General features: G+C 45.3%; 1 protein-coding gene across 1 annotated transcript in view; it reads left to right on the plus strand.

The window, feature by feature from the left end:
• PRCP (prolylcarboxypeptidase) overlaps positions 1-22,519 on the plus strand; it is a 64,261-nt gene that overhangs the window by 18,305 nt on the left and 23,437 nt on the right. The window contains exon 2 of the mRNA XM_082244463.1: positions 19,602-19,742. Coding sequence (XP_082100589.1) covers positions 19,602-19,742 — 141 coding nt within the window. The remainder of the gene's footprint in view (positions 1-19,601; positions 19,743-22,519) is intronic.

Here is a 22,519-nt window from a genome sequence, read left to right on the forward strand (position 1 = left end):
TCTGTTTTGTCAACCATTTAGGCTCCATTCACACCTGAGCGTATTGTTTGGAGGCAGGCATTGACATCTAACAAAAACGCCTGTCTTCTGCCAAAAAAGAAGCTCATGTACTTTTTTTTGAACTTCACGCATTTTTTGCTTCAGGCAACAAAACACTCAAATGTGAACAGGGGCCATTGAAATGAATGGGATTTTGCTTGTTGGATGTTTCTGAGACTTCAGAGATGGGCGTTTTACGAGCTGAAAAACGAACCGGTGTGAACAGGGCCTTTAAAAATCCTCACTTCCCCCAAAATGTACTAAATAGCAATGTTGCGTATATGCAAATTTTTTTACTTTGCCCTTGTGTCCAGGTCTGGTTTCCTGACCTATGCAGATGGCAGTAATAGGTTGGCACAGAAAAGTGGAACTCTTCTCTTCTTCTTTCTTTCCTAGGGCAGCAGAGAACCTAAATACACCACTGCTTTGCACATTATGCTCTGCCTTCCTAAATATGTGGTGCTGCAGATGTCTCCCCCCCCCCCCCCCCCCCATATGATCTAAATGATGTCCTGGAATCACAGGGGAGCCGTTACGGGATTCATCACACTTTGTTTTCTCATCTGAAGACAATGAAGTTGTTTGTGCCAAGGGCTCTGATAATAACTTTTTAGTGGTGTCCCATCTGTAGATGATCTCCTGATCTCTTCACCATCTGTGACTGCAGCAGTCTCACGTTTCCTGAGCTATTTCACACCCCGAAGAGAGGGCCAGAAGTTCAACCACAACTGCTGATGTGATAATGGAGACGCGTGGTGTAGAGCACAGCTAGGCTTACCTTGGGAGAATAATATTTTAAGCAATTTTATTACATTCTAGATCTTTATTATTATTTTTTATATATATATATATATATATATATATATATATATATATATATATATATAATATAAATTTTTTTTTTTTTTTTTTCATTTAGCCACTTGCCGACCGCCGCATGACTATCTACGTCGGCGGTCAGCCCCTCACAGGCAAACTAACGTAGGGCTACGTTGCTTGCTTGTGAGGGTCTAGGGAGCGAGCGCGCGCCCCCGGAGGCGCGCTCCCGCGTGGTCACGGACCCCCCCCGCGCGTGTGACCAGCGGACCCGATGTCCGCCGGCCACTCGGCGATCGGCGGGGGAGAGGGAGAATGTCAGGCAGCTTGTGTAAACAAGCCGCCTGTCATTCTCCTCGCTGCAAAGACACTGATCACATGGATCTACTATGTAGATCCGTTGATCAGTGTCCTTACAGCTGAAGCCACAGCCAATCACAGTAGAAAGCACGCCCCTAGGGACACACACAGCCCCTCCCTCCCAAATAAAGTTAACCCCTTCACTACCAGTGTATTTTTACAGTAACAGTGCATATATATAGCACTGATTACTGTAGAAATGTCACTGGTAACCCCAAAAGTGTCAAAAATGTCAGTCAAGGGTCCGATCTGTCCGCCGCAATGTCGCAGTACCGCAAAAAAAATCGCAGATCGCCGCCATTATGCGTTAAAAAAAACAAAAATGACAAAAATCTTTCCCTTTGTTAGTAAACGCAATAACTTTTGCGCAAACAAATCAAAATACGCTTTTTGCGATTTTTTTTTTTTTTTTTTTTTTTTTTTTTTTTTTTTTACCAAACATAGGTAGCATAAAACAAATTGGCCGAAAATGTTAAAAAATTTTGATTTTTACATTTTTTTGGGGGGGGAATTTCATATAAAAAAAAATGTGAAAAATATTGTTATTTTTGCAAAATTGACGCTCTTTTTTTGTTTATAGCGCGTGATCAAAAAATCGCACAGGTGATCAAATACCACCAAAAGAAAGCTCTGTTTGTGGGAAAAAAAGGACGCCAAATTCGTTTAGGTACAGCGTCGCACGACCGCGCAATTGTCCGTTAAAGTCACGCAGTGCCGAATCGCAAAATACCCCCTGGTCGGAATGGGGGTAAAATCTTCCGGGGCTTAAGTGGTTAAAGGGTGTAGTTCTACAAAACAATTTTGAGCAACTGGTCTGGAAACCAATGCCCCGAATGCTATCAAAATTGACTCTGCTGAAGGTTCAATAAGTAGCACGATAGGAGAACTTGTCTCACAGAGCTATGGAATAATATGTATCCAATAAAGAGCAGGTGCAAACCTAAATCTAGGGGGACATGGTAATGGAAGCCACAGGCTCCTTGGATTCATCCAAATGTCCCAGACCTTGGAAAAGTTAGTAGGGCATCCTCTAGACTCCTAAATACACTTTATACAGTGGCACCATTTTATTAACTGCAGACTTCCAGAAGTTGGGAACCTGAGGCTATTTCCATTTTAAGAAATATGGGTCTTATGAGCGTAAGAAAGCAACAATCCTAATGGGGTTCTCAGGGCCCTGGATGTGGCCGACAAATGGACAAGGCCTAGTATACAGACATCAATACATAAGGGTACTGAAATAGTCATGACTGAAACGATACACTTGGGAGATATCGCCCCAAAAGAGCATGGACTTTCATTTTTAGTGTCCCTTTGAGAAGGCACTGATTGCCACTTATCCAAACTTTGCCAGAGTCGGCTCTCCGAGCCTGTAGTACACCTTTTTTTTTTTTTTTTTTTTTTTTTTTTTTTTTTTTTTTTTTTTTTTTTTTTTTTGGAATCCAGTGCTAAGGCACACCTATTATTAAATGGCACTATTAGATGCATTGTGGGATTTTCAGTGTGCTTTGGCACCAAGGATACAAAAGTTGAGATGACAGTCAAAAATACTGTAGCCAAAACACATTTATAGAGTAGGAAAGGGCTTTTTTTTTTTTTTTTTTTTTTTTATTTATTATTATTATTTATGTTCCCCCCTGGGGTCTATACCTATTCTCCCTCTTGGAGTTTCAGAATCAAAACTGCAACAACCCCAAGAGGTATGCATTTGAGATGGGGTAATCAGTTGTACTACCTTCCTAGGCCAAAGGTACATGGGCACCCGGCTGTGACAGTTGTCGGCTTCACAGCCGGGTACGCACTGCGCATGCGCGAGTTGCGTACATGGGTGTACATGGTCAACTGACACAATCTGCATGTTTGTAGAACGTTCATTCTGCAGTTTTCCACCATCTAGTTCAGTAGGTATTTTTAATCTAATTGCAGGACCTCGGACTATGCAACCCTTTGGCACATTTGTGCACAATGGATAAACAGCAGATATTCAACAATGCCTCTAAATATACCAGTAGCGCAAACTTGGCAAAAAAGTGCCATAAACATATTGTATGAAAATACAACTAGTGGGACTACACAAAGTCCCAACTTTTACACAGATGTCACACTAGCATCAGGAAAGAATCATATTGACATAAATCAGTCCATGATCCTTCAATACATCTCCTGGGGTGATTAGGTATACAGGTGTAATTCTCAAGAGGGTTTACCACCACCACCGTGCTCCAAGGGGGGATTTCTCTATGTGTGTGTGTGTGTGTGTGTGTGTGTATATATATATATATATATATATATATATATATATATATATATATAAGTTGCGCTAGAACATGAAAAACATATGTGATTATGTACAGTAATAAAGTCCATATAAGTAAACAGCACGTCTGACGAATTTTCTGTACAGGTACCGCTTACCAAAGGCAAATAGTATATAAGCCCAAAAAATACTTCAAAGGGTCCACAGGAACTAGATGTCAATCGGACTCCGTGTTTCTGAATGGATCTCCTCAGTGTTGGGTATTCATGTGAAATAAATAAAAAAACGCCATAGCGTAAAACCACAATAAATTGAATAGACACCCCGAGTGATTGGAATTTTAGGAAAAGTGCTAAGGTAGTGTAGATAGAAGACACAACACCTCCAATCTTGTGAAAATACTCCTTACCAGAGTGATAAAAAAATTGTGCAGAGAAAGCAGAAGGAGACCTCCCCCAATAGGACTGCAGCTTACCAAAAGCAAACCATATTATGCATATAGGTCCCAATCGTGTCACCAAGGAGGGCTGACATTTATATGCCCTTACCAGCTCCAGAAATTTGTAAGGCAGAAAAGATCCAGGATCCGACTGAGCACTTCCACTGATGGCACAGCTCCAGATAAAGACACTCCAGACCGGATCAGACGCCTCCAATGGGAACGTTAATAGAGGCTCAGCATACAGGGGATATCAACCATGAATGAAAGAGAGGTAGACCATAGTGTAAAACCCCACGGACAATTTATTAAGAAAAGGGCAAACACTTACAAACATGAAGATCACAATGGCCGAAAGAAGATAAGAGCCGCCGGCCGGACGGCTCCACTCGCCCGTTCCTTCGTGAGACTGTAGCGTATGGGTGACGTCAGCACGTCGTGACCTAATTACACCTGTATACCTAATCACCCCAGGAGATGTATTGAAGGATTTATGTCAATATGATTCTTTCCTGATGCTAGTGTGACATCTGTGTAAAAGTTGGGACTTTGTGTAGTCCCACTAGTTGTATTTTCATACAATATGTTTATGGCACTTTCTTTTTGCTAGGTTTGCGCTACTGGTATATTTAGAGGCATTGTTGAATATCTGCTGTTTATCCATTGTGCACATTTTTTGAGGTTAAGTAGCTGCATTGCCATTTTATATCCTAGTGATTGGTCTTCATTTAGCGCTTGGGTTAGCTTATTATAGGTTTCGGTGGGCATATAAGCTTTCTTTTCATACCTTTGGCACATTTATTTTGTATGTTCAGCGTATTATTAGTGTGTTTGCATTAACCGGTGAATCTCTCTTCCTGCTCGGAACTTGGCAGGCACAGTGTGGGTGCAAAAAGGAAATCCTCTTTGTTACCTCCTATCTCCTTCAGCTGAGGAAGCTCCTCAGACAGGATGGACATTACTGCAAGGGCTTCATGTTCATTGTATTCTGCTTTAATGATATTTAAAGGTATCCTTTTTGTTTACACACTTCTTACTGGAAATGGATGCTTCATTAGGCAATTCTCTTCATCTACTGGCAGTTCTAATAATTTTAGAAACTCCTAAAGCTGACCATAGAGGGATCGAAATTGGTCTGGTTTGTCTGCCTGGCTGATCAAAAAAACAAAACAAAACAAAAGCCATCCATCCATGATCAACCTTCCATCCATCCATCCATGATCAACCTAAGTGCTGTAAGAATGCACATTGGATATCAGATCTTGCCAATTCTGATAATTAGATGTTCGTGGATGTACCATGGTCCACCACAGATGCTCTAGACCAGTGATGGCGAACCCATGGCACGCATGCCACAGCTAGCACGCAGAGCCCTGTCTGTGGGCACGTGAGGAAGAATTGCGCACACCACTGACCGGCTATCCTTTACAAGCACAGCTTTGTGGGGGTGCAATAGTGAGCAGAGGAGGGCATGTAGAAGTAAGCAAAGAGGGGGGGGGGGCTTTGGGATGCAGAGGTGAGTAGCTGGGTTGGGGTGCATTTACATATACAGCATCCCTTGCTGCTCTTCTGAGTAGCAATCCATGGTAGATCAATTTTTCAGAAGGCAGTTGACAGGTGGCTGGGAGGCGATATAACACCTTCCCAACCCCGGTATTAACCCGCTGGCACTTTGAAACAGATAAGTTGGTTTTGTGTTGCGGTTTGGGCACTCAAGCTCAAAGGTTCGACATCCAGAGTTGTATAAAGCAGTGGTTCTCAATTCCGGTCCTCGGGACCCACCAACAGGCCAGGTTTGCAAGATAACTAAATTACATCACAGGTGATCTCATTTGCTGCTCAGTGATTGCAGTATTCTAGTCTGCATCCCCCAAGGTAATACTTAAAATCTGGCCTGTTAGTGGGTCCTGAGGACCGGAATTGAGAACCACTGGTATAAAGTACTCGAAACCCATACTTGAGTAAAAGTACAAGTGCTCGATAAAAAAGTGACTTGAGTAGAAGTACTAAAGTATTCAACATTTTTTGTACTTAAGTATTGCGAGTAGTTTTTTTAAAAATTTTGCTACTCAAGTACTGAAAGTAAAAGTACCAGTAGTTTTGAAAAACAAATTGCTACTCAAGTACTGAAAGTAAAAGTACCAAGTACTGTGTTATGTAGTTATTAAAGAAAGAAGTCAAAAGTTTGAACATCATATTGTTTTTTTATTATTTCAAATGCAGCTTTTATTTATACATACAGTAGCATTTATTTTCGTATGCGCTGATAATACACATGTTTTGAGCTTCATGAAACCTGCCATCTACTGTTCTGGCAGTGGTAATTTTTATAATAGTAACGAGTAACTATGCAGCACAAAAAAAAATATATCGGAGTAGAAGTATTGAAATCATCGAAAAAATGTAGTGAAGTAAAAGTGGAAGTAGGAGAAAAAAAATTCTACTCTAGGAAAGTACAGATACCGCCTTTCGGTACTTAAGTACAGTAGTGAAGTAGTTCTACTTAGTTACTATACATCTCTGGCGACATCGCTGCCCTAGACCATTACAGCCAGGCATAATACAAACCAGTTATCCTTTCTCCCAGGCACCCTTTTTTTAACTGGCATTTTCTGCAAACTCAGGCATGATTGGCCTAAAGGGTGCTTTAAGTGGCCATATGTGGGGAATTGTATTTTATTTTTGGTTGGTTGTCTGATCTTCACTGGCCACAAGTCAACATCTTTTAACTTCTTTTTGATTCTCACTACCAACTCCAACTTTCACCCATTCGTTGCCTATTTCTGAAGTTTGATTGTAGTTCATATTAGAGCAGAAAAGGGAGGTCAGTTGAAGCCTCGATTAACATAACTTTCAAGAACAAAGACAAGACATCCGGAGGTCAAGACTTCTGAAAATGACCCTTTAAAGAAATGAAGTTGTCAAAATATTTGCTGAATCCAGAGGGTAAAGTGTCAGTGGGTGATAAACCAATGATGTCTTGCCCACTTTCTTTCTGGTTCATTAAAGCTTGTGTTTGAATCTGGCTCTCATTAGGTTCGCTTTCACAGAAATGAAGATACGTTTAATCCTGTTGACCATGTGTTGAAAATCTGGCTACCAGGCCCAGTACTGTGAAGCCTATTTACAAAGTCAATCTTTTTATTCTTTTATGAGAGAAGTACAGGGGCAACAATTGGTGACCATATCTGCAAATTGGCACAAGTGATTTGATTTATTATAGCCAGGCAAGAAAGCTTAGAAAAAGCAGCCTCTTTGTCTGTCTAGGGCAGGGGTGGGGAACCTTTTTTCTGCCAAGGGCCATTTGGGTATTTATAAAATCATTCGGGGGCCGTACAAAATTATCAACTTAAAAATGTGCCTGTTATATTTGGTCAAACATTTAACTAGCCACTAATGTGATGGCTGCAACTGCTTCTCTTTGGTGAGGTGTGTGATGTTAGCTGGTATTGATGATGTTGCTACTCGCAACTGGTTTTCCAGGTCTGCGTCGGTCAGTCTGGAGCGCAGTCGACTCTTTGTGGTGGTAAGTTTTGAAAAGAACTGCTGGCTGGTGCTGCTGGTGGGTACAGCTGGCTGGTGCTGCTGGTGGGTACAGCTGGCTGGTGCTGCTGGTGGGTACAGCTGGCTGGTGCTGCTGGTGGGTACAGCTGGCTGGTGCTGCTGGTGGATACAGCTGGCTGGTACTGCTGTGAGTACTGCTGGTGGGTACAGCTGGCTGGTGCTGCTCGTGGGTACAGCTGGCTGGTACTGCTGTGAGTACTGCTGGCTCTGGCTGGTACTGCTGTGTTTGCTGCTGGCGGGAAATGCTGGCTAGCAGCGGGGCCGCGCTGGAGGAAGAGGCGATGTTTCCTGTATTGGTCACAGGCTCAGTGCATTTGATATCACTTCGCCTGTGACTCACTCAGACTGTCAGAACAGAGCTGAAACTACAGAAAGAATCGGCTCCATTCTGACAGATCAGCTGAGAGACACAGACTCAGCTGCACGGGGGGCCGGACCAAATGACTTTGAGGGCCGCATACGGCCCCCCGAACATAGGTTCCCCACCCCTGGTCTAGGGAATAGGCTAGCTACCTTTTTTCTAAACACAAGAACAAAATGTAATCTATTGCTGTTGAGCCTACCAGTCCTTAGATGTGGTGGCTACATTAGTAAATATTTCAGTCTAAATACAGAAAATATCTGACCTTGCCAAGAATGCAGTATCCTTGGGTTGAAATGAAAGCAATAAAGCGGTGCTAACGGCAGAAGGTGGTTTTTTTTTTTTTTTTTTTTTTTTTTTTTTTTTTTTTTTTTAACCCTTAATGCATTAAGGTTAAAAAAAAAAAAAAAACTTCTGTGTTTATACCCCCCCGACCCCCCCATACTTGCCTGAGCACAATGTAGATCCAGCACTGTGCATGACAAGCATGCTCACTCCTCAATGGTTCAGAGGCACAAGCAGGAGCCATTGCCTCCTGCTGCTGTCATTTTACAGCCAGTGAGGAAAGAGTGGGGAGCGGGGCCGAGCCACACTGTGTGTGTCAATGGACACATAGCGCACAGTTTGGGAGTGAGCCTGCATGAGGACCACAATGGCAAACAGCCTGCCAGACATGGGGGCACTCAGCAGGGGGGCAGAGCCCGGAGGGACCTGAAAAGAGAAGAGTCCTGGTATGGACTGGGGGACCCCCCACGCTGGGCATCCCTGAATGAGTGGCAGTTTGGAAATGTGGTCACTGTAGGCACCCTCCAGAAAGTGCACTGCTAATTTTTCAGGAGCGTTTAAGACAAAAAAAGTAGATTTTCAGGGTACTGCTTGGGTGAAATTCATACATTCTACAGGTCCCTCTCAAAAAATTTGCGTATTGTGATTGTAGCGGGGTCTTCCATTATACAAGTTCTAAAAGACTGCTGCTTGACATTTGAGAGGAACTCGGCTCCATCTAGTGGCCAAAAGGACACATTGCAGCGGCTATGGAATGTCTTTTGATGTTGTTTTCCTTTCAGGAAGTTGAGCAGTCTTCATCGCCCATAGTGCTTTGAGAATACCAGGGTGCACTGCTGCACCGCACAGCCTTCTGGGGGAAGCTTTATAAAGGAAGGGAGGAGCCAGGCTCACTCTCTTGGGGAAAGACACAGTGAGACAAGCAGGATGCCAGTGCTGTGGGCTGATGCTGTATGCTAGGCCGAAACTCCTGGGCCTTAAGTGACTAAGTTGCAGTGTTTCATCTCCAGTAGAGGATCCCTCCTGGAGGTCCCATCGATGTTCTACAGAGACCAGACTCATCCACCCCAAATACCTAGCGCGGCTGGTGACAGAGGCCGGAGACTGAGACAGCAGCGGAGGCTTCCTGGGAGACAGTCCTGTTGGTGAGAGGGCACCTGCCCAAAAACTGACTCTATCTATCAAAGAAGTAACTTTAGTCAGGATTAGCCTTAGAGTAGTAGAAGGCAATATACCAGGTGGCCCAGTACATCTCTCACAGAAGTTTTACCGGCAATCCTGCACAGACACCCCGCGGTGATTACTAACTGTTTGCTGCCATTCTCTCTATTGATCACCCATCCTCAATGTGGATTACAAATTGCGAGTGCACCAACGTTGCTAGCGAAGATATAGAGAAGAAACAGCGGACTCAGATAGGTCTGACATTCTGATACTGTGTCTAACTGAATGCTGAGCCTTATCTCCAAAAGTATAATAGTGATTAAGATGGCGGTCCTATAGGCTCTGAGACATTTCCTGAAACAATTAATGTGCCCTTGAGGAGTGATATCACAGTATTTATCTTATCTTTGATTAATTAATTAGTATATCCTTTTACAAAGTCATATTTTACTGTATCGAAACTGTTTATTTGATTCACAGTAAATAACTTTCCTGTTTAAAAGCAAGCTTGTGTGTGGTCACCTTGTATTACCCAGAAGGACTGCAGCTGGAGAGAGGTAACAGGTCATTATTATTTATTGAAGTGTTATATTCCAATCTGTGTAGCCATTTGGTATTCCAGTCCTATTCTGGGTCAGTTGTGCCTAGGGAGGGTTCGAGCCAATTCTGTGGGTTGTTAGGCAGGACGTAGACCCAATAATCTAATCAGCAGCTCCTGCGGGGGTGGTGCTACACGTGGGGGCTCGTCCGGGATGATCTACAGTCCTGCAACACAACCCTCTCAGCCACAGAATCCCCCTCAACGCAGAAATGGATCCTACCGCTGCAGCCGAGTGGTGCAGGGAAGAGAATGTCGTAGTGGAAAATGGCCTGGTGGTTGAAATCAAGGGAGAGGTCTGGACTGAGGAAAAACTCCTCCCAGTTTTAAGGGCACTGTCCACAGACAGGAAATTCTGGGTGACTGACATAAAGACAGACACCACCGTTCCACACACGTATGCATTGTGTGAGTGGAGGAAGGGGGTCCCTGATTACTTTAAGGGAACCAGTGTAAAGACTACTGACCAAACAGAACTTTTCTTAATACATCCAGAAGTCCTTACTGAAGGTCCCTCATCCACCACTCCTGGGGGATCCAGCAAAGAAAAAGGTGTCCAAGAAGGGAGTCCAGAGTCACCACCTTTGTCTACCTTTAGCTCAGAACTGTGTGCTGTTCTCGGGGAAATCGTAGCAAAATGTAGTAAGGACTCCCCAAACTATCTGATGACTGAATATAGGAAGCTCAGGACATTCTCTGGGAAACAGCCTGTGCCTTCGACAGAAGATGGGTTTGAAGAGTGGTTAGATACCGCCACTCAGGCTTTGGAAGAGTGGGAGGTACCAGAACAGCACAAGAAACAGAGAATCACAGAAAGTTTAAAGGGACCTGCACTAGAGGCCGTACGTAATCTCAAGCTAAGCAAAAAGAACTGTACTGCACAGGATTATCTAGACATTCTACAAGATGTATTTGGTCGGACGGAGAACGTGGCTGAACTTCTTTACCAGTTAGACCACTGTTACCAAGAAGAGGAAGAGAAGTTGTCCGAATTTATTAGACGCCTAGATAAGATCATCCACCAGATCTTGATAAAGAAAGGGATAGACCCCCGGAAGGTAGATGAGACTCGTGCACGGCAGGTGCTGAGAGGGGCTCAACCCTTAGATCCCATTGCCATACTGTTGCGAACTCGCCAAGATGGTGGCATTCTGGAATACCCTGACCTGATCCGAATGGTCAGAGAAGAAGAGGTCATGTTAGACAACAAAAGGAAGAGTCGGCAGTTTGACTCAACTGCTCGTGTCAGAGTGATAAGTGCAAAAGAAAGTGACTCGCAAGTTGAACTCCTAAAGACCCAGGTGTCCCAGTTGATAGAAATGGTGTCCATCCTGACTAGTCAGGCATCTACTCTACCTGATGGGAACGTGTCAGAGAAGCCGGATAAACCTTCTAACCTTAGAGTAGACCCGGAACCGAGACCTAGGAGATCGCTAACTTGTTTCAACTGTGGGGGAGTAGGACATGTTAGAGGAGTATGTCCCAGCCCAGGAAATGTCGCCTCAGAACCTCGCAAGCCAGCGGAAAAACTTCAGAGGGCACCCGTGAAGGAGTCGACCGGGTGCCCGCCAGTTTCAAGGGAATCCAAGAGACTCAATGATTCAGGGAATCTGAGTCAGGGAGTCAGATCCAGGTACAACCCCCCTAGTTCTATACTCCAGGCTACTGAGAGAAGGAAAATCAATGCACACCGGGCCCAGAGGGGACTGAAGTCAAGAAGAAAAAAAAAGAAAAGAGCCTGGGTGCAGAGAACTGAATCAGACAACAAGGCCACTTCAAGAGAATTCCCAACTAACTTGGTCGGGCCTTCCCCTGTAGTCTCTGTCCAGGTAGAAGGAATTTACACAAGAGCCCTCCTTGACACTGGGGCCCAAGTGACTCTTCTGTATAGAGACTTCTATGATAAACACCTTACCCATCTACCTCTGCAGAAGTTGGAAGTTCTGGAGATATGGGGTATCGGGACTCAAAGTTTTCCCTATGACGGGTATCTGCCAATCAAGTTGACCTTTGACCCATCAGTGGCTGGTGAAGCTGAAACCTTCGACACCCTAGCGGTGGTCTGTCCTCGTCCGCCAGGGGCCAACAAAAGCTCTCTCATCGTAGGGACCAACACTGACCTAGTAAGGCGCCTCCTGACACAACTGGTCCAGGGACAGGATGCTCCAGCGCCAAGGATTCACCCCATGCTACGGCAGGCCTATCAACGATTAGTATTGGAGCAAGAGACTCCTGCAGAAGGAGTTGGAAGACTCTGGAAGTTGGACAGAACGGAAAAGGTCTTGCAGCCAGGAGAGGTGGCTTGTCTGAAAGCTTCCGTTAAACTCACATGGAAACAGCCGGGCCCTTTTATCATCTTTGAATCAGGTCCACAGGAAGAGGAGAGAGGGATAGAAGTAATCCCTGAAGTGATCCCTTTGAAGGTGTTACAGAAAAACCATGGAAGGGTTTTAGTGAGTGTCAGAAACACCTCTACTACACCGGTGAAGGTACCGGCCAGAGTGCTGTTGGGCCAAGTTAACCCGGCTACCCCAGTTGTCCCATCTGATCTTAAAGAGGAGGGAAGGGGTGAAGATGTTATAGAAGAGCTCTGCTCTGGAAACGCTGCCCTCCCACCAGAATGGGTGAAGAGGGCCAAGGCACAACTTGCTGGATGGCGAGGAATATTTTCTAGGGCTGAGTTCGACGTGGGATGCGCCAGGAGTGCCACTCATAAGATCCGCCTGAGTGAGGACAAACCTTTCCGAGAAAGAGTCCGGCGAGTTCCCTTAGGTGACTTAGAAGATCTACGTCAGCAGCTGGCGGAACTCAAGAAGACTGGGGTTATTCGAGAATCCAGGAGCCCATATGCTTCTCCGATAGTGGTAGTCCGGAAGAAAAACGGATCTCTGAGGCTTTGTATCGACTACCGAACACTGAACAGAAGAACCATCCCAGACCAGTATACCACTCCTCGAATCGAAGACGCCCTACAGAGCCTGTCAGGGGCGAAGTGGTTCAGTGTGATGGACTTAAAGAGTGGGTATTATCAGATCCCCATGCACCCTGAAGATCGGGAGAAGACAGCCTTCATCACCCCTGTGGGGTTCTTTGAGTTCAATCGCATGCCTCAGGGATTGTCAGGGGCCCCTGCTACCTTCCAAAGGCTGATGGAAAGGACCGTTGGAGATATGAATTTGATAGAGGTACTGGTATACTTGGATGATGTTATCGTGTTTGGCAGAACTTTGGAAGAACACGAGGAGAGGTTGGAAAAGGTCCTGAAGAGGCTACATGAAGAAGGCCTGAAACTTTCTCCTGAGAAGTGCCAATTCTATCAGTCCTCGGTCCATTACCTGGGCCACATCGTGTCTGAAGAAGGGGTGGCCACCGACCCGGACAAGCTGGATGCTGTCGCCTCCTGGCCGAGACCTACAAATGTGACCGAACTTCGGTCGTTCCTGGGTTTTTGCTCCTATTACAGGAGGTTTGTAGAGGGGTTCGCCAAGATTGCCCGACCCCTCAATGAGTTACTAAAGAACGAAGAAGATGACGTTCCTGAACTGGTCAAGCCAATGAAGTCCACCATGGGACCCCGGAAGGCCAAGGAGTCCATCCAGGATCAGTGGACCCCAGAATGTGAAGGGGCTTTCATTCAGTTGAAAAAGAATCTAACCACTGCCCCTGTGTTGGCCTACGCAGACCCCACGAAACCATATGAACTACATGTCGATGCCAGCCGAGATGGGCTGGGTGGGGTACTCTACCAGGAACATGGGGGCCACCTGCGACCCGTAGCCTACGTGAGCAGGAGTCTACTACCTGCTGAAAGGAATTATCCTACCCACAAACTTGAATTCCTGGCCTTAAAGTGGGCAGTGGTCGACAAACTGAAAGATTACCTGTACGGAGCTGAATTCATTGTCAAGACGGATAATAATCCCCTTACCTATCTGTTGACTACAGCTAAGCTGGATGCAACAGGACACAGATGGTTGGCTGCCCTCTCTAGCTTCAACTTCAGCCTGAAGTATCGGCCAGGAATCGGGAACAGGGATGCAGATGCCCTATCCAGAAGGTTGCATGCACCACACGAACCTGATGAAGAATGGACCCATTTGGCTCCAGAAGGGGTGCGTGCCCTATATCAGGGAACTGAACTTCGATCCAGAGGAGGATCAAGAGCCGAAGAGATTGGGGTTTCGGCTGTCGGAGTACCCAAATACTATTGCAGGGTGACCCAGGTTGAAGGGGAAGATTTACCCCGGCTGTCCAAAAGGGACTTGAGGAAGGAGCAGCTGGAAGACCCTCTGGGAAAACTTCTTTTGGAAGCCTTGGAGATCCAGCGCCCTGAGTTGCTTCTCACCGACTCTCCTCAGGGGGCCCGTCTGTTGCATAGAGAGTGGACCCGGTTACAGATCCGAGAAGGGGTGGCCTACCGAAGAGGCCCATCTGAAGATCTGGAGGAGAAGTGGCAACTGTTCTTACCAGCTAAATACAGGGAGAGAGTTCTGGCTGCTCTTCATGATAATCATGGCCATCTGGGACCTGAAAGAACTTTTCAGCTTGTCAGAGACAGGTTCTACTGGCCCTGTATGAGGGCCGAAGTTGAAGGATACTGTCATTCTTGTGTCCGATGTATACAAAGGAAGACTCTGCCACGTCAAGCAGCCCCAATGGGCCATCTGCAAAGCCAGGGACCCATGGAACTGGTGTGCATTGATTTCCTTTGCCTAGAGCCTGATCTGAGTGGCCAAGGGAATGTCCTTGTGGTAACAGACCATTTTACCAGATACGCCCAAGCATTCCCAACAAGGGATCAGAAGGCCTCTACAGTAGCCAAAGTTCTTGTAGAAAAGTTCTTTGTACACTATGGGTTACCACAACGCCTCCATTCAGATCAGGGAAGAGACTTTGAAAGCAGACTGATCAAGAGACTGTTAGATCTGTTAGGCATCCAAAAGACTAGAACTACTCCCTACCATCCACAAGGGGATGCCCAGCCGGAAAGATTTAACAGGACTCTTTTGGACATGTTGGGGACTTTAAGCTCAGAGAAGAAACAGCATTGGGGCAAACATGTAGCTGCCATTGTGCATGCCTACAACAGTACTGTCAGTGATGCTACTGGATATTCCCCTTATCGTCTAATGTTTGGACGAGAGGCTCGATTGCCAGTGGATTTGGCCTTTGGCATCTCGCCCGATCACACCTCTTCAGCATCGCACAAGGGATATGTGGACCGACTGCGGAAGAGTCTGAAATCGGCCTATGATAAAGCTCAGGCCACATCTGATCAACGTGGACTGAGGAATAAAAGGAATTTCGACTTAAAAGTTCGGATCCAAGACTTGCAACCAGGGGACAGGGTATTGTTGAGGAACTTGGGTGTCCCGGGAAAACACAAGTTGGCAGACCGCTGGAAGTCCCAACCTTATGTTATCTGCAAGCAACTACCAAACCTCCCTGTGTATCAAATTCGGCCTGAAGGAAGTGTGGGTCCATTGAAGACTTGGCATAGGAACCATTTACTGCCTCTCTCTGAAGCAGTTCGCATGCCTCCTGTCGTAGATTCGCCAGAGACCCCTTCGACCTCTCGCCTGTCCAGACCAGTCACCAGATCTCAGTCGACACTCCCAGATGTGAGGGAGGGAAATTCTCCATCTGAAGATCTGGAAGATGAAGAGGAGGTACCTGACTGGATGTGGTCGTCTCAGTTACCAGAACCCACACCTGCCTCCCTGTCTTCATCCGAATTGGCTGACAGAGGAACCCTTCGGGCGGAAGCCCCCGAATTCATACCTTTCCACATGCTTCCAGAAGAAGTAGTTGATGATGAAGATCCTGAGGAGGAGGTTGCACCTTCCTCTGAAGAAGAACTGACCGCTCTTGAAGCATCAGATTCCTGTGTGTTGGAACATGAGGAGGAGGACATTGAAGAATCCCCAGAAGTGGCTGGTCCTAGTACCTCTGAGATCGTGCATCCCAAAGAACAGAGGGAAAGAAGAGTCATTCACCCGCCCAAAAGACTGACCTATGACCAATTGGGTGAATGCTCAGAAGAGGCTATCTTTACTTCCAAACGAACTCTTGATCAGCCTAGTTCTTCCACCGCAGATTTGGTGGAGGACAACCCTAGCTCACCCCCAGGCACATCTGTACAAGCCACTCAAGTGTCAGGGGTCTGTGAACAGAATTACCTTCCCTCCCCTGACAATTGGTGGGAGGTTCCTATGTCGAACCTGTGTTGTAATATGCAGTTGTTAAGTTTGAACTCTGCTTATGAAAAGGAAGATGATTCCCTGTTATGCATATGTTAATGTTTTTTTTTTGTGTACTGCCAACATATGCACTGGAGTACATGCTGTTGTCCTCTTTGGGGACCAAAGTTTCTCAAGTGGGGGGAGTGTGTAGCGGGGTCTTCCATTATACAAGTTCTAAAAGACTGCTGCTTGACATTTGAGAGGAACTCGGCTCCATCTAGTGGCCAAAAGGACACATTGCAGCGGCTATGGAATGTCTTTTGATGTTATTTTCCTTTCAGGAAGTTGAGCAGTCTTCATCGCCCATAGTGCTTTGAGAATACCAGGGTGCACTGCTGCACCGCACAGCCTTCTGGGGGAAGCTTTATAAAGGAAGGGAGGAGCCAGGCTCACTCTCTTGGGGAAAGACACAGTGAGACAAGCAGGATGCCAGTGCTGTGGGCTGATGCTGTATGCTAGGCCGAAACTCCTGGGCCTTAAGTGACTAAGTTGCAGTGTTTCATCTCCAGTAGAGGATCCCTCCTGGAGGTCCCATCGATGTTCTACAGAGACCAGACTCATCCACCCCAAATACCTAGCGCGGCTGGTGACAGAGGCCGGAGACTGAGACAGCAGCGGAGGCTTCCTGGGAGACAGTCCTGTTGGTGAGAGGGCACCTGCCCAAAAACTGACTCTATCTATCAAAGAAGTAACTTTAGTCAGGATTAGCCTTAGAGTAGTAGAAGGCAATATACCAGGTGGCCCAGTACATCTCTCACAGAAGTTTTACCGGCAATCCTGCACAGACACCCCGCGGTGATTACTAACTGTTTGCTGCCATTCTCTCTATTGATCACCCATCCTCAATGTGGATTACAAATTGCGAGTGCACCAACGTTGCTAGCGAAGATATAGAGAAGAAACAGCGGACTCAGATAGGTCTGACATTCTGATACTGTGTCTAACTGAATGCTGAGCCTTATCTCCAAAAGTATAATAGTGATTAAGATGGCGGTCCTATAGGCTCTGAGACATTTCCTGAAACAATTAATGTGCCCTTGAGGAGTGATATCACAGTATTTATCTTATCTTTGATTAATTAATTAGTATATCCTTTTACAAAGTCATATTTTACTGTATCGAAACTGTTTATTTGATTCACAGTAAATAACTTTCCTGTTTAAAAGCAAGCTTGTGTGTGGTCACCTTGTATTACCCAGAAGGACTGCAGCTGGAGAGAGGTAACAGGTCATTATTATTTATTGAAGTGTTATATTCCAATCTGTGTAGCCATTTGGTATTCCAGTCCTATTCTGGGTCAGTTGTGCCTAGGGAGGGTTCGAGCCAATTCTGTGGGTTGTTAGGCAGGACGTAGACCCAATAATCTAATCAGCAGCTCCTGCGGGGGTGGTGCTACATGATAAAGTTCATTATTTTCTGTAATGTACTGATAAACATTAGACTTTTATATATTTTAGATTCATTACACACAACTGAAGTAGTGCAAGCCTTTTATTGTTTTTAATATTGATGATTTTGGCATACAGCTCATGAAAAACCAAAATTCCTATCTCAAAAAATTAGCATATTTCATCCGACCAATAAAAAAAAAAAAGTGTTTTTAATACAAAAAAAAGTCAACCTTCAAATAATGATGTTCAGTTATGCACTCAATACTTGGTCGGGAATCCTTTTGCAGAAATGACTGCTTCAATGCGGCGTGTCATGGAGGCAATCAGCCTGTGGCACTGCTGAGGTGTTATGGAGGCCCAGGGTGCTTCGATAGCGGCCTTGAGCTCATCCAGAGTGTTGGGTCTTGCGTCTCTCAACTTTCTCTTCACAACATCCCACAGATTCTCTATGGGGTTCAGGTCAGGAAAGTTGGCAGGCCAATTGAGCACAGTAATACCATGGTCAGTAAACCATTTACCAGTGGTTTTGTGAGCAGGTGCCAGGTCGTGCTGAAAAATGAAATCTTCATCTCCATAAAGCTTTTCAGCAGATGGAAGCATGAAGTGCTCCAAAATCTCCTGATAGCTAGCTGCATTGACCCTGCCCTTGATAAAACACAGTGGACCAACACCAGCAGCTGACATGACACCCCAGACCATCACTGACTGTGGGTACTTGACACTGGACTTCAGGCATTTTGGCATTTCCCTCTCCCCATTCTTCCTCCAGACTCTGGCACCTTGATTTCCGAATGACATGCAAAATTAGCTTTCATCCGAAAAAAGTACTTTGGACCACTGAGCAACAGTCCAGTGCTGCTTCTGTGTAGCCCAGGTCAGGCGCTTCTGCCGCTGTTTCTGGTTCAAAAGTGACTTGACCTGGGGAATGCGGCACCTGTAGCCCATTTCCTGCACACGCCTGTACACGGTGGCTCTAGATGTTTCTACTCCAGACTCAGTCCACTGCTTCCGCAGGTCCCCCAAGGTCTGGAATCGGTCCTTCTCCACAATCTTCCTCAGGGTCCGGTCACCTCTTCTCGTTGTGCAGCGTTTTCTGCAACACTTTTTCCTTCCCACAGACTTCCCATTGAGGTGCCTTGATACAGCACTCTGTGAACAGCCTATTCGTTCAGAAATTTCTTTCTGTGTCTTACCCTCTTGCTTGAGGGTGTCAATGATGGCCTTCTGGACAGCAGTCAGGTCGGCAGTCTTACCCATGATTGCGGTTTTGAGTAATGAACCAGGCTGGGAGTATTTAAAAGCCTCAGGAATCTTTTGCAGGTGTTTAGAGTTAATTAGTTGATTCAGATGATTAGGTTAATAGCTCGTTTAGAGAACCTTTTCATGATATGCTAATTTTTTGAGATGGGAATTTTGGTTTTTCATGAGCTGTATGCCAAAATCATCAATATTAAAACAATAAAAGGCTTGCACTACTTCTTCAGTTGTGTGTAATGAATCTAAAATATATGAAAGTCTAATGTTTATCAGTACATTACAGAAAATAATGAACTTTATCACAATATGCTAATTTTTTGAGAAGGACCTGTATATGCTCCTTATGACATAGCTAATCTTCTTCGCTTTTTCAGTTCCAATTCCACTTTAGGGCCTCTTGCAGCTTGAAAAAGCTCAGTACAGCTTTTTTTTTTTTTTTTTTTTTTTTTAAGCACAGCCTATTCATTGTAATGTGCCTATGCACACAGGTGCGTAAAATAAGCGCTCCTGTTGTTTTGGTCAGTAATTTTACGTCTTATGCATGAACAAATGTGCAAAATTGCCTATTTACATCTTGCACAGAACAGAAAAGCAAGAAAAGGATTTTGTGCATTTGTGTGAAAATGCGCATGTGCGCGTGAAATTGTGCAAGCGCAGAAATACCGTACGCACAAATCCATACAAAAAAAGTAGATGTTTGAACAGGAGTATTGTGTGCAAGAGGCCTAAACCTCTGGGGTGTGTGTTTTTTTTAGCCCTGGGTTGAATGTGTGGTGCCTTCCTGCAATTTACTGCATGGCTTCAATGCTTTTTATTGATTTCTTACAGATCGACCACTTCGGTTTTGCTGAGGACTCCACATTTAAACAGCGGTACCTGGTGTCTGAAACCCATTGGAAGAAGCCTGGGGGCCCCATCCTCTTCTATACTGGCAATGAGGGCGATATCACTTTATTCAGCAATAACACCGTATGTATATATCCTGGTGTATTGGCTTCCATTTTTAAAATTTGTGTAAGGAAGTAGCATCATTTTAAACATTCCATACTCTAACTCTTTTAAAGCGATTTATCAAATGATCAAGCATACAAATTACCATTTTGGTTTTATATACTGTATAGTCTTTAAATGGTTTTAAAGCTTAAAAAAAAAACATAAAAATAAGTTATACCCACTTGCTCTGTGCAGTGGTAATGGTCCCTTCTCTCCTCTTTTGAGTCCCCTGTTGGCATTCTTGGCTCCTCCTCTTCTCACAGAGTGCACCCTCAGCAAGCTGGCTGCTGGAGGGGGGCACTCGTGTGGGCTCCCTCCTGAGCTGGGCTGCGTGTGTCCATAGACTCACACAACATGGCTTGGCCACACCCTCTGCTCCCTCCTCACAGGATTTTGACGGACAGCTGCAGAAGCCTATGGCTACTGCTGCTCTCAGACTCGTGTGAAAAAAGGAAAAGTGGAGCATCACTGCTTCACACTGGACAGCACTGGATTGAAAGAACGCAGGCACATGCGTGTGTGTGTGTGTGTGGGTTTTTTTTTTTTTCCTTAATGCAAAGAATGCATTAAAGTGGGGGGGACAATGTTTTGCCTTTAGAACCACTTAAAGGGAACCTATTATTTATAAAAGCATTTGTAAAGCCAAGTAAGGATGGGTCGGAATTCTATTGCAGTTTGTGTCCCCACTGGAGAAATTCACCCTCTCTATATGATCTGGGGATCATTGTTACCAAGACAGAAAATGATGGGAAACCTTGCCTTACCAGAGCCATGGGTAAGGCCAGGTTCTCCAATGGGGACCCCCTGTTCCTCTGACAACTCTCGAAGATAAAAAATGTGTTCACTTTGGAGAGATTACCTCCGCTTTCCTTTTGTGTCTTCAGGACAGGACATATACGGAAATCTCCCCAGCAGCACACATACTACAAAAAGATAACTCCATTGGGGTTATAACCGTTCCCTGCTTTTATCCAGGCTTTACATACACTTCAATGAAACATGAAGGCCAATGGCTTCCACAGCTGGCCATTTTGTGGCAATGCCAGTTTCCTGGCACTCTTGCTGACACTTGTATTTAGCTCTTCATGTCACTGTCGTAGGACAGGTATACCTGGGCAGTCAGAAGTTCTTATAGGTAGACCTGGCATAAGTTTTCTGAAAATGGGAAAGTAAATAAATAGCCATTATTTGGTTTGACCACCCTTTTGCCTTCAGAACAGCATCAGATCTTCCAGGTACACTTGCACACAGTTTTTGAAGGAACTCCTGCAGGTAGGTTGTTCCAAAGATCTTCCAGAACTAAGCACAGATCTTCTGGGGATGTAGGCTGCCTCCAATCCTTCTGTCCCTTCATGTAATCCCAGAGCGATCTGTTGAGATTAGGGCTCTGTGGGGCCAAACCATCACTTTTAGGACTCCTTGTTCCTTGCAGAATAAATGTGGGGCCAATGAAATGCCTCCCTGATGGTATGGGAAGATGGATGTATCTTCCTGTATTTCTCAGCATTGGGGAAACGATAGATCCTGACCAAATCTTCAACTCCATTTGCAGAATTGCAGCCCCAAAATTGTTGCCTGCAGACACTCGTTATTGTACCGCTCTCCAGCCCTTTGGCAAGCAAACGGTCTCCTGCTACGGCCAAATATTTCAAATATTCAGTCCAGAGCACCTGCTGCCATTTTTCTGCACCCCAGTTCCTATGTTTTCATGCATAGTTGAGTCGCTTAGCCTTGTTTCCATGCCAGAGATATGGCTTTTTGGCTGAAATGTTTCCATGAAGACCACTAATGGCCAGACTTCTCCGGACAGTAGATGGGTGAACCTGGCTCCCATGGTTTCTGGCAGTTCTGTGCTGGTGGCACTGCTGGAAATCTTCCGATTGTTGAAGGGAAATGAGCATAATGTGTCTTTCATCTACTGCATTAGGTTTCCTTGGCCAACCACTGCATCTACGGTCCTCGACGTTGCCCAATCAGTGGTGTCCTCAATGCTGATAAATGCAGGCAAATGCTTATCCATCATACTATACCATACTATCAGGGAGGCGTGTCATTGGGCCCAAATTTATTAAGCAGCGGGACAACAACCCCAAACATGCAGCCAATGTTATTAAGGACTATCTTCAGCGTAAAGCAGAACAAGAAGTCCTGCAAGTCATGGTTTGGCCCCCACAGAGCCCTGATCTCAACATCATGGAGTTGGTCGGTGATTACATCAAGATACAGAAGGATTGGAGGCAGCCTACATCCACAGAAGCTCTGTGTGTGGTTTGTTCTCCAAGATGTTTGGAACAACCTACCTGCTGAGTTCCTTCAAATATTGTGTGCAAGTGTACCTAGAAGAATTGATGCTGGTTTGAAGACAAAGGGTGGTCACACCAACTATTGATATGATTTGAGCCCCTTTCACACTGGCTTTGCGCCCAGCGGACTCCATTTTGCTAAGCAGTTATAGATCCACTGATCCCCACTAAGCAGGCGGATGACAGGTCCATCTCCGCTCTGTGTGCAGAGACAGACCTGTCAGATCCCCGCTGTCCTCTATGGGTAGATCGGATGATAACTGACCGCCTGTCCATTTTTTTTTTTTTTTTTCTTTTTTTCATCCGATCCTCCAGATGGATGGAAAATAGGGTTTCCATCCGTCTGGATTTCACAGACAGGATCGGATCGGAGAGCAGCGGAGATGTCAGGGCTGCATGGAGCATCTGATCAGGTACACCTGAAAAACCGACAGGCGGACCTGATCGGGA

This window comes from Pelophylax lessonae (genome assembly GCF_965119305.1).
Source record: "Pelophylax lessonae genome assembly, chromosome: 2".
NCBI lineage: Eukaryota > Metazoa > Chordata > Amphibia > Anura > Ranidae > Pelophylax > Pelophylax lessonae.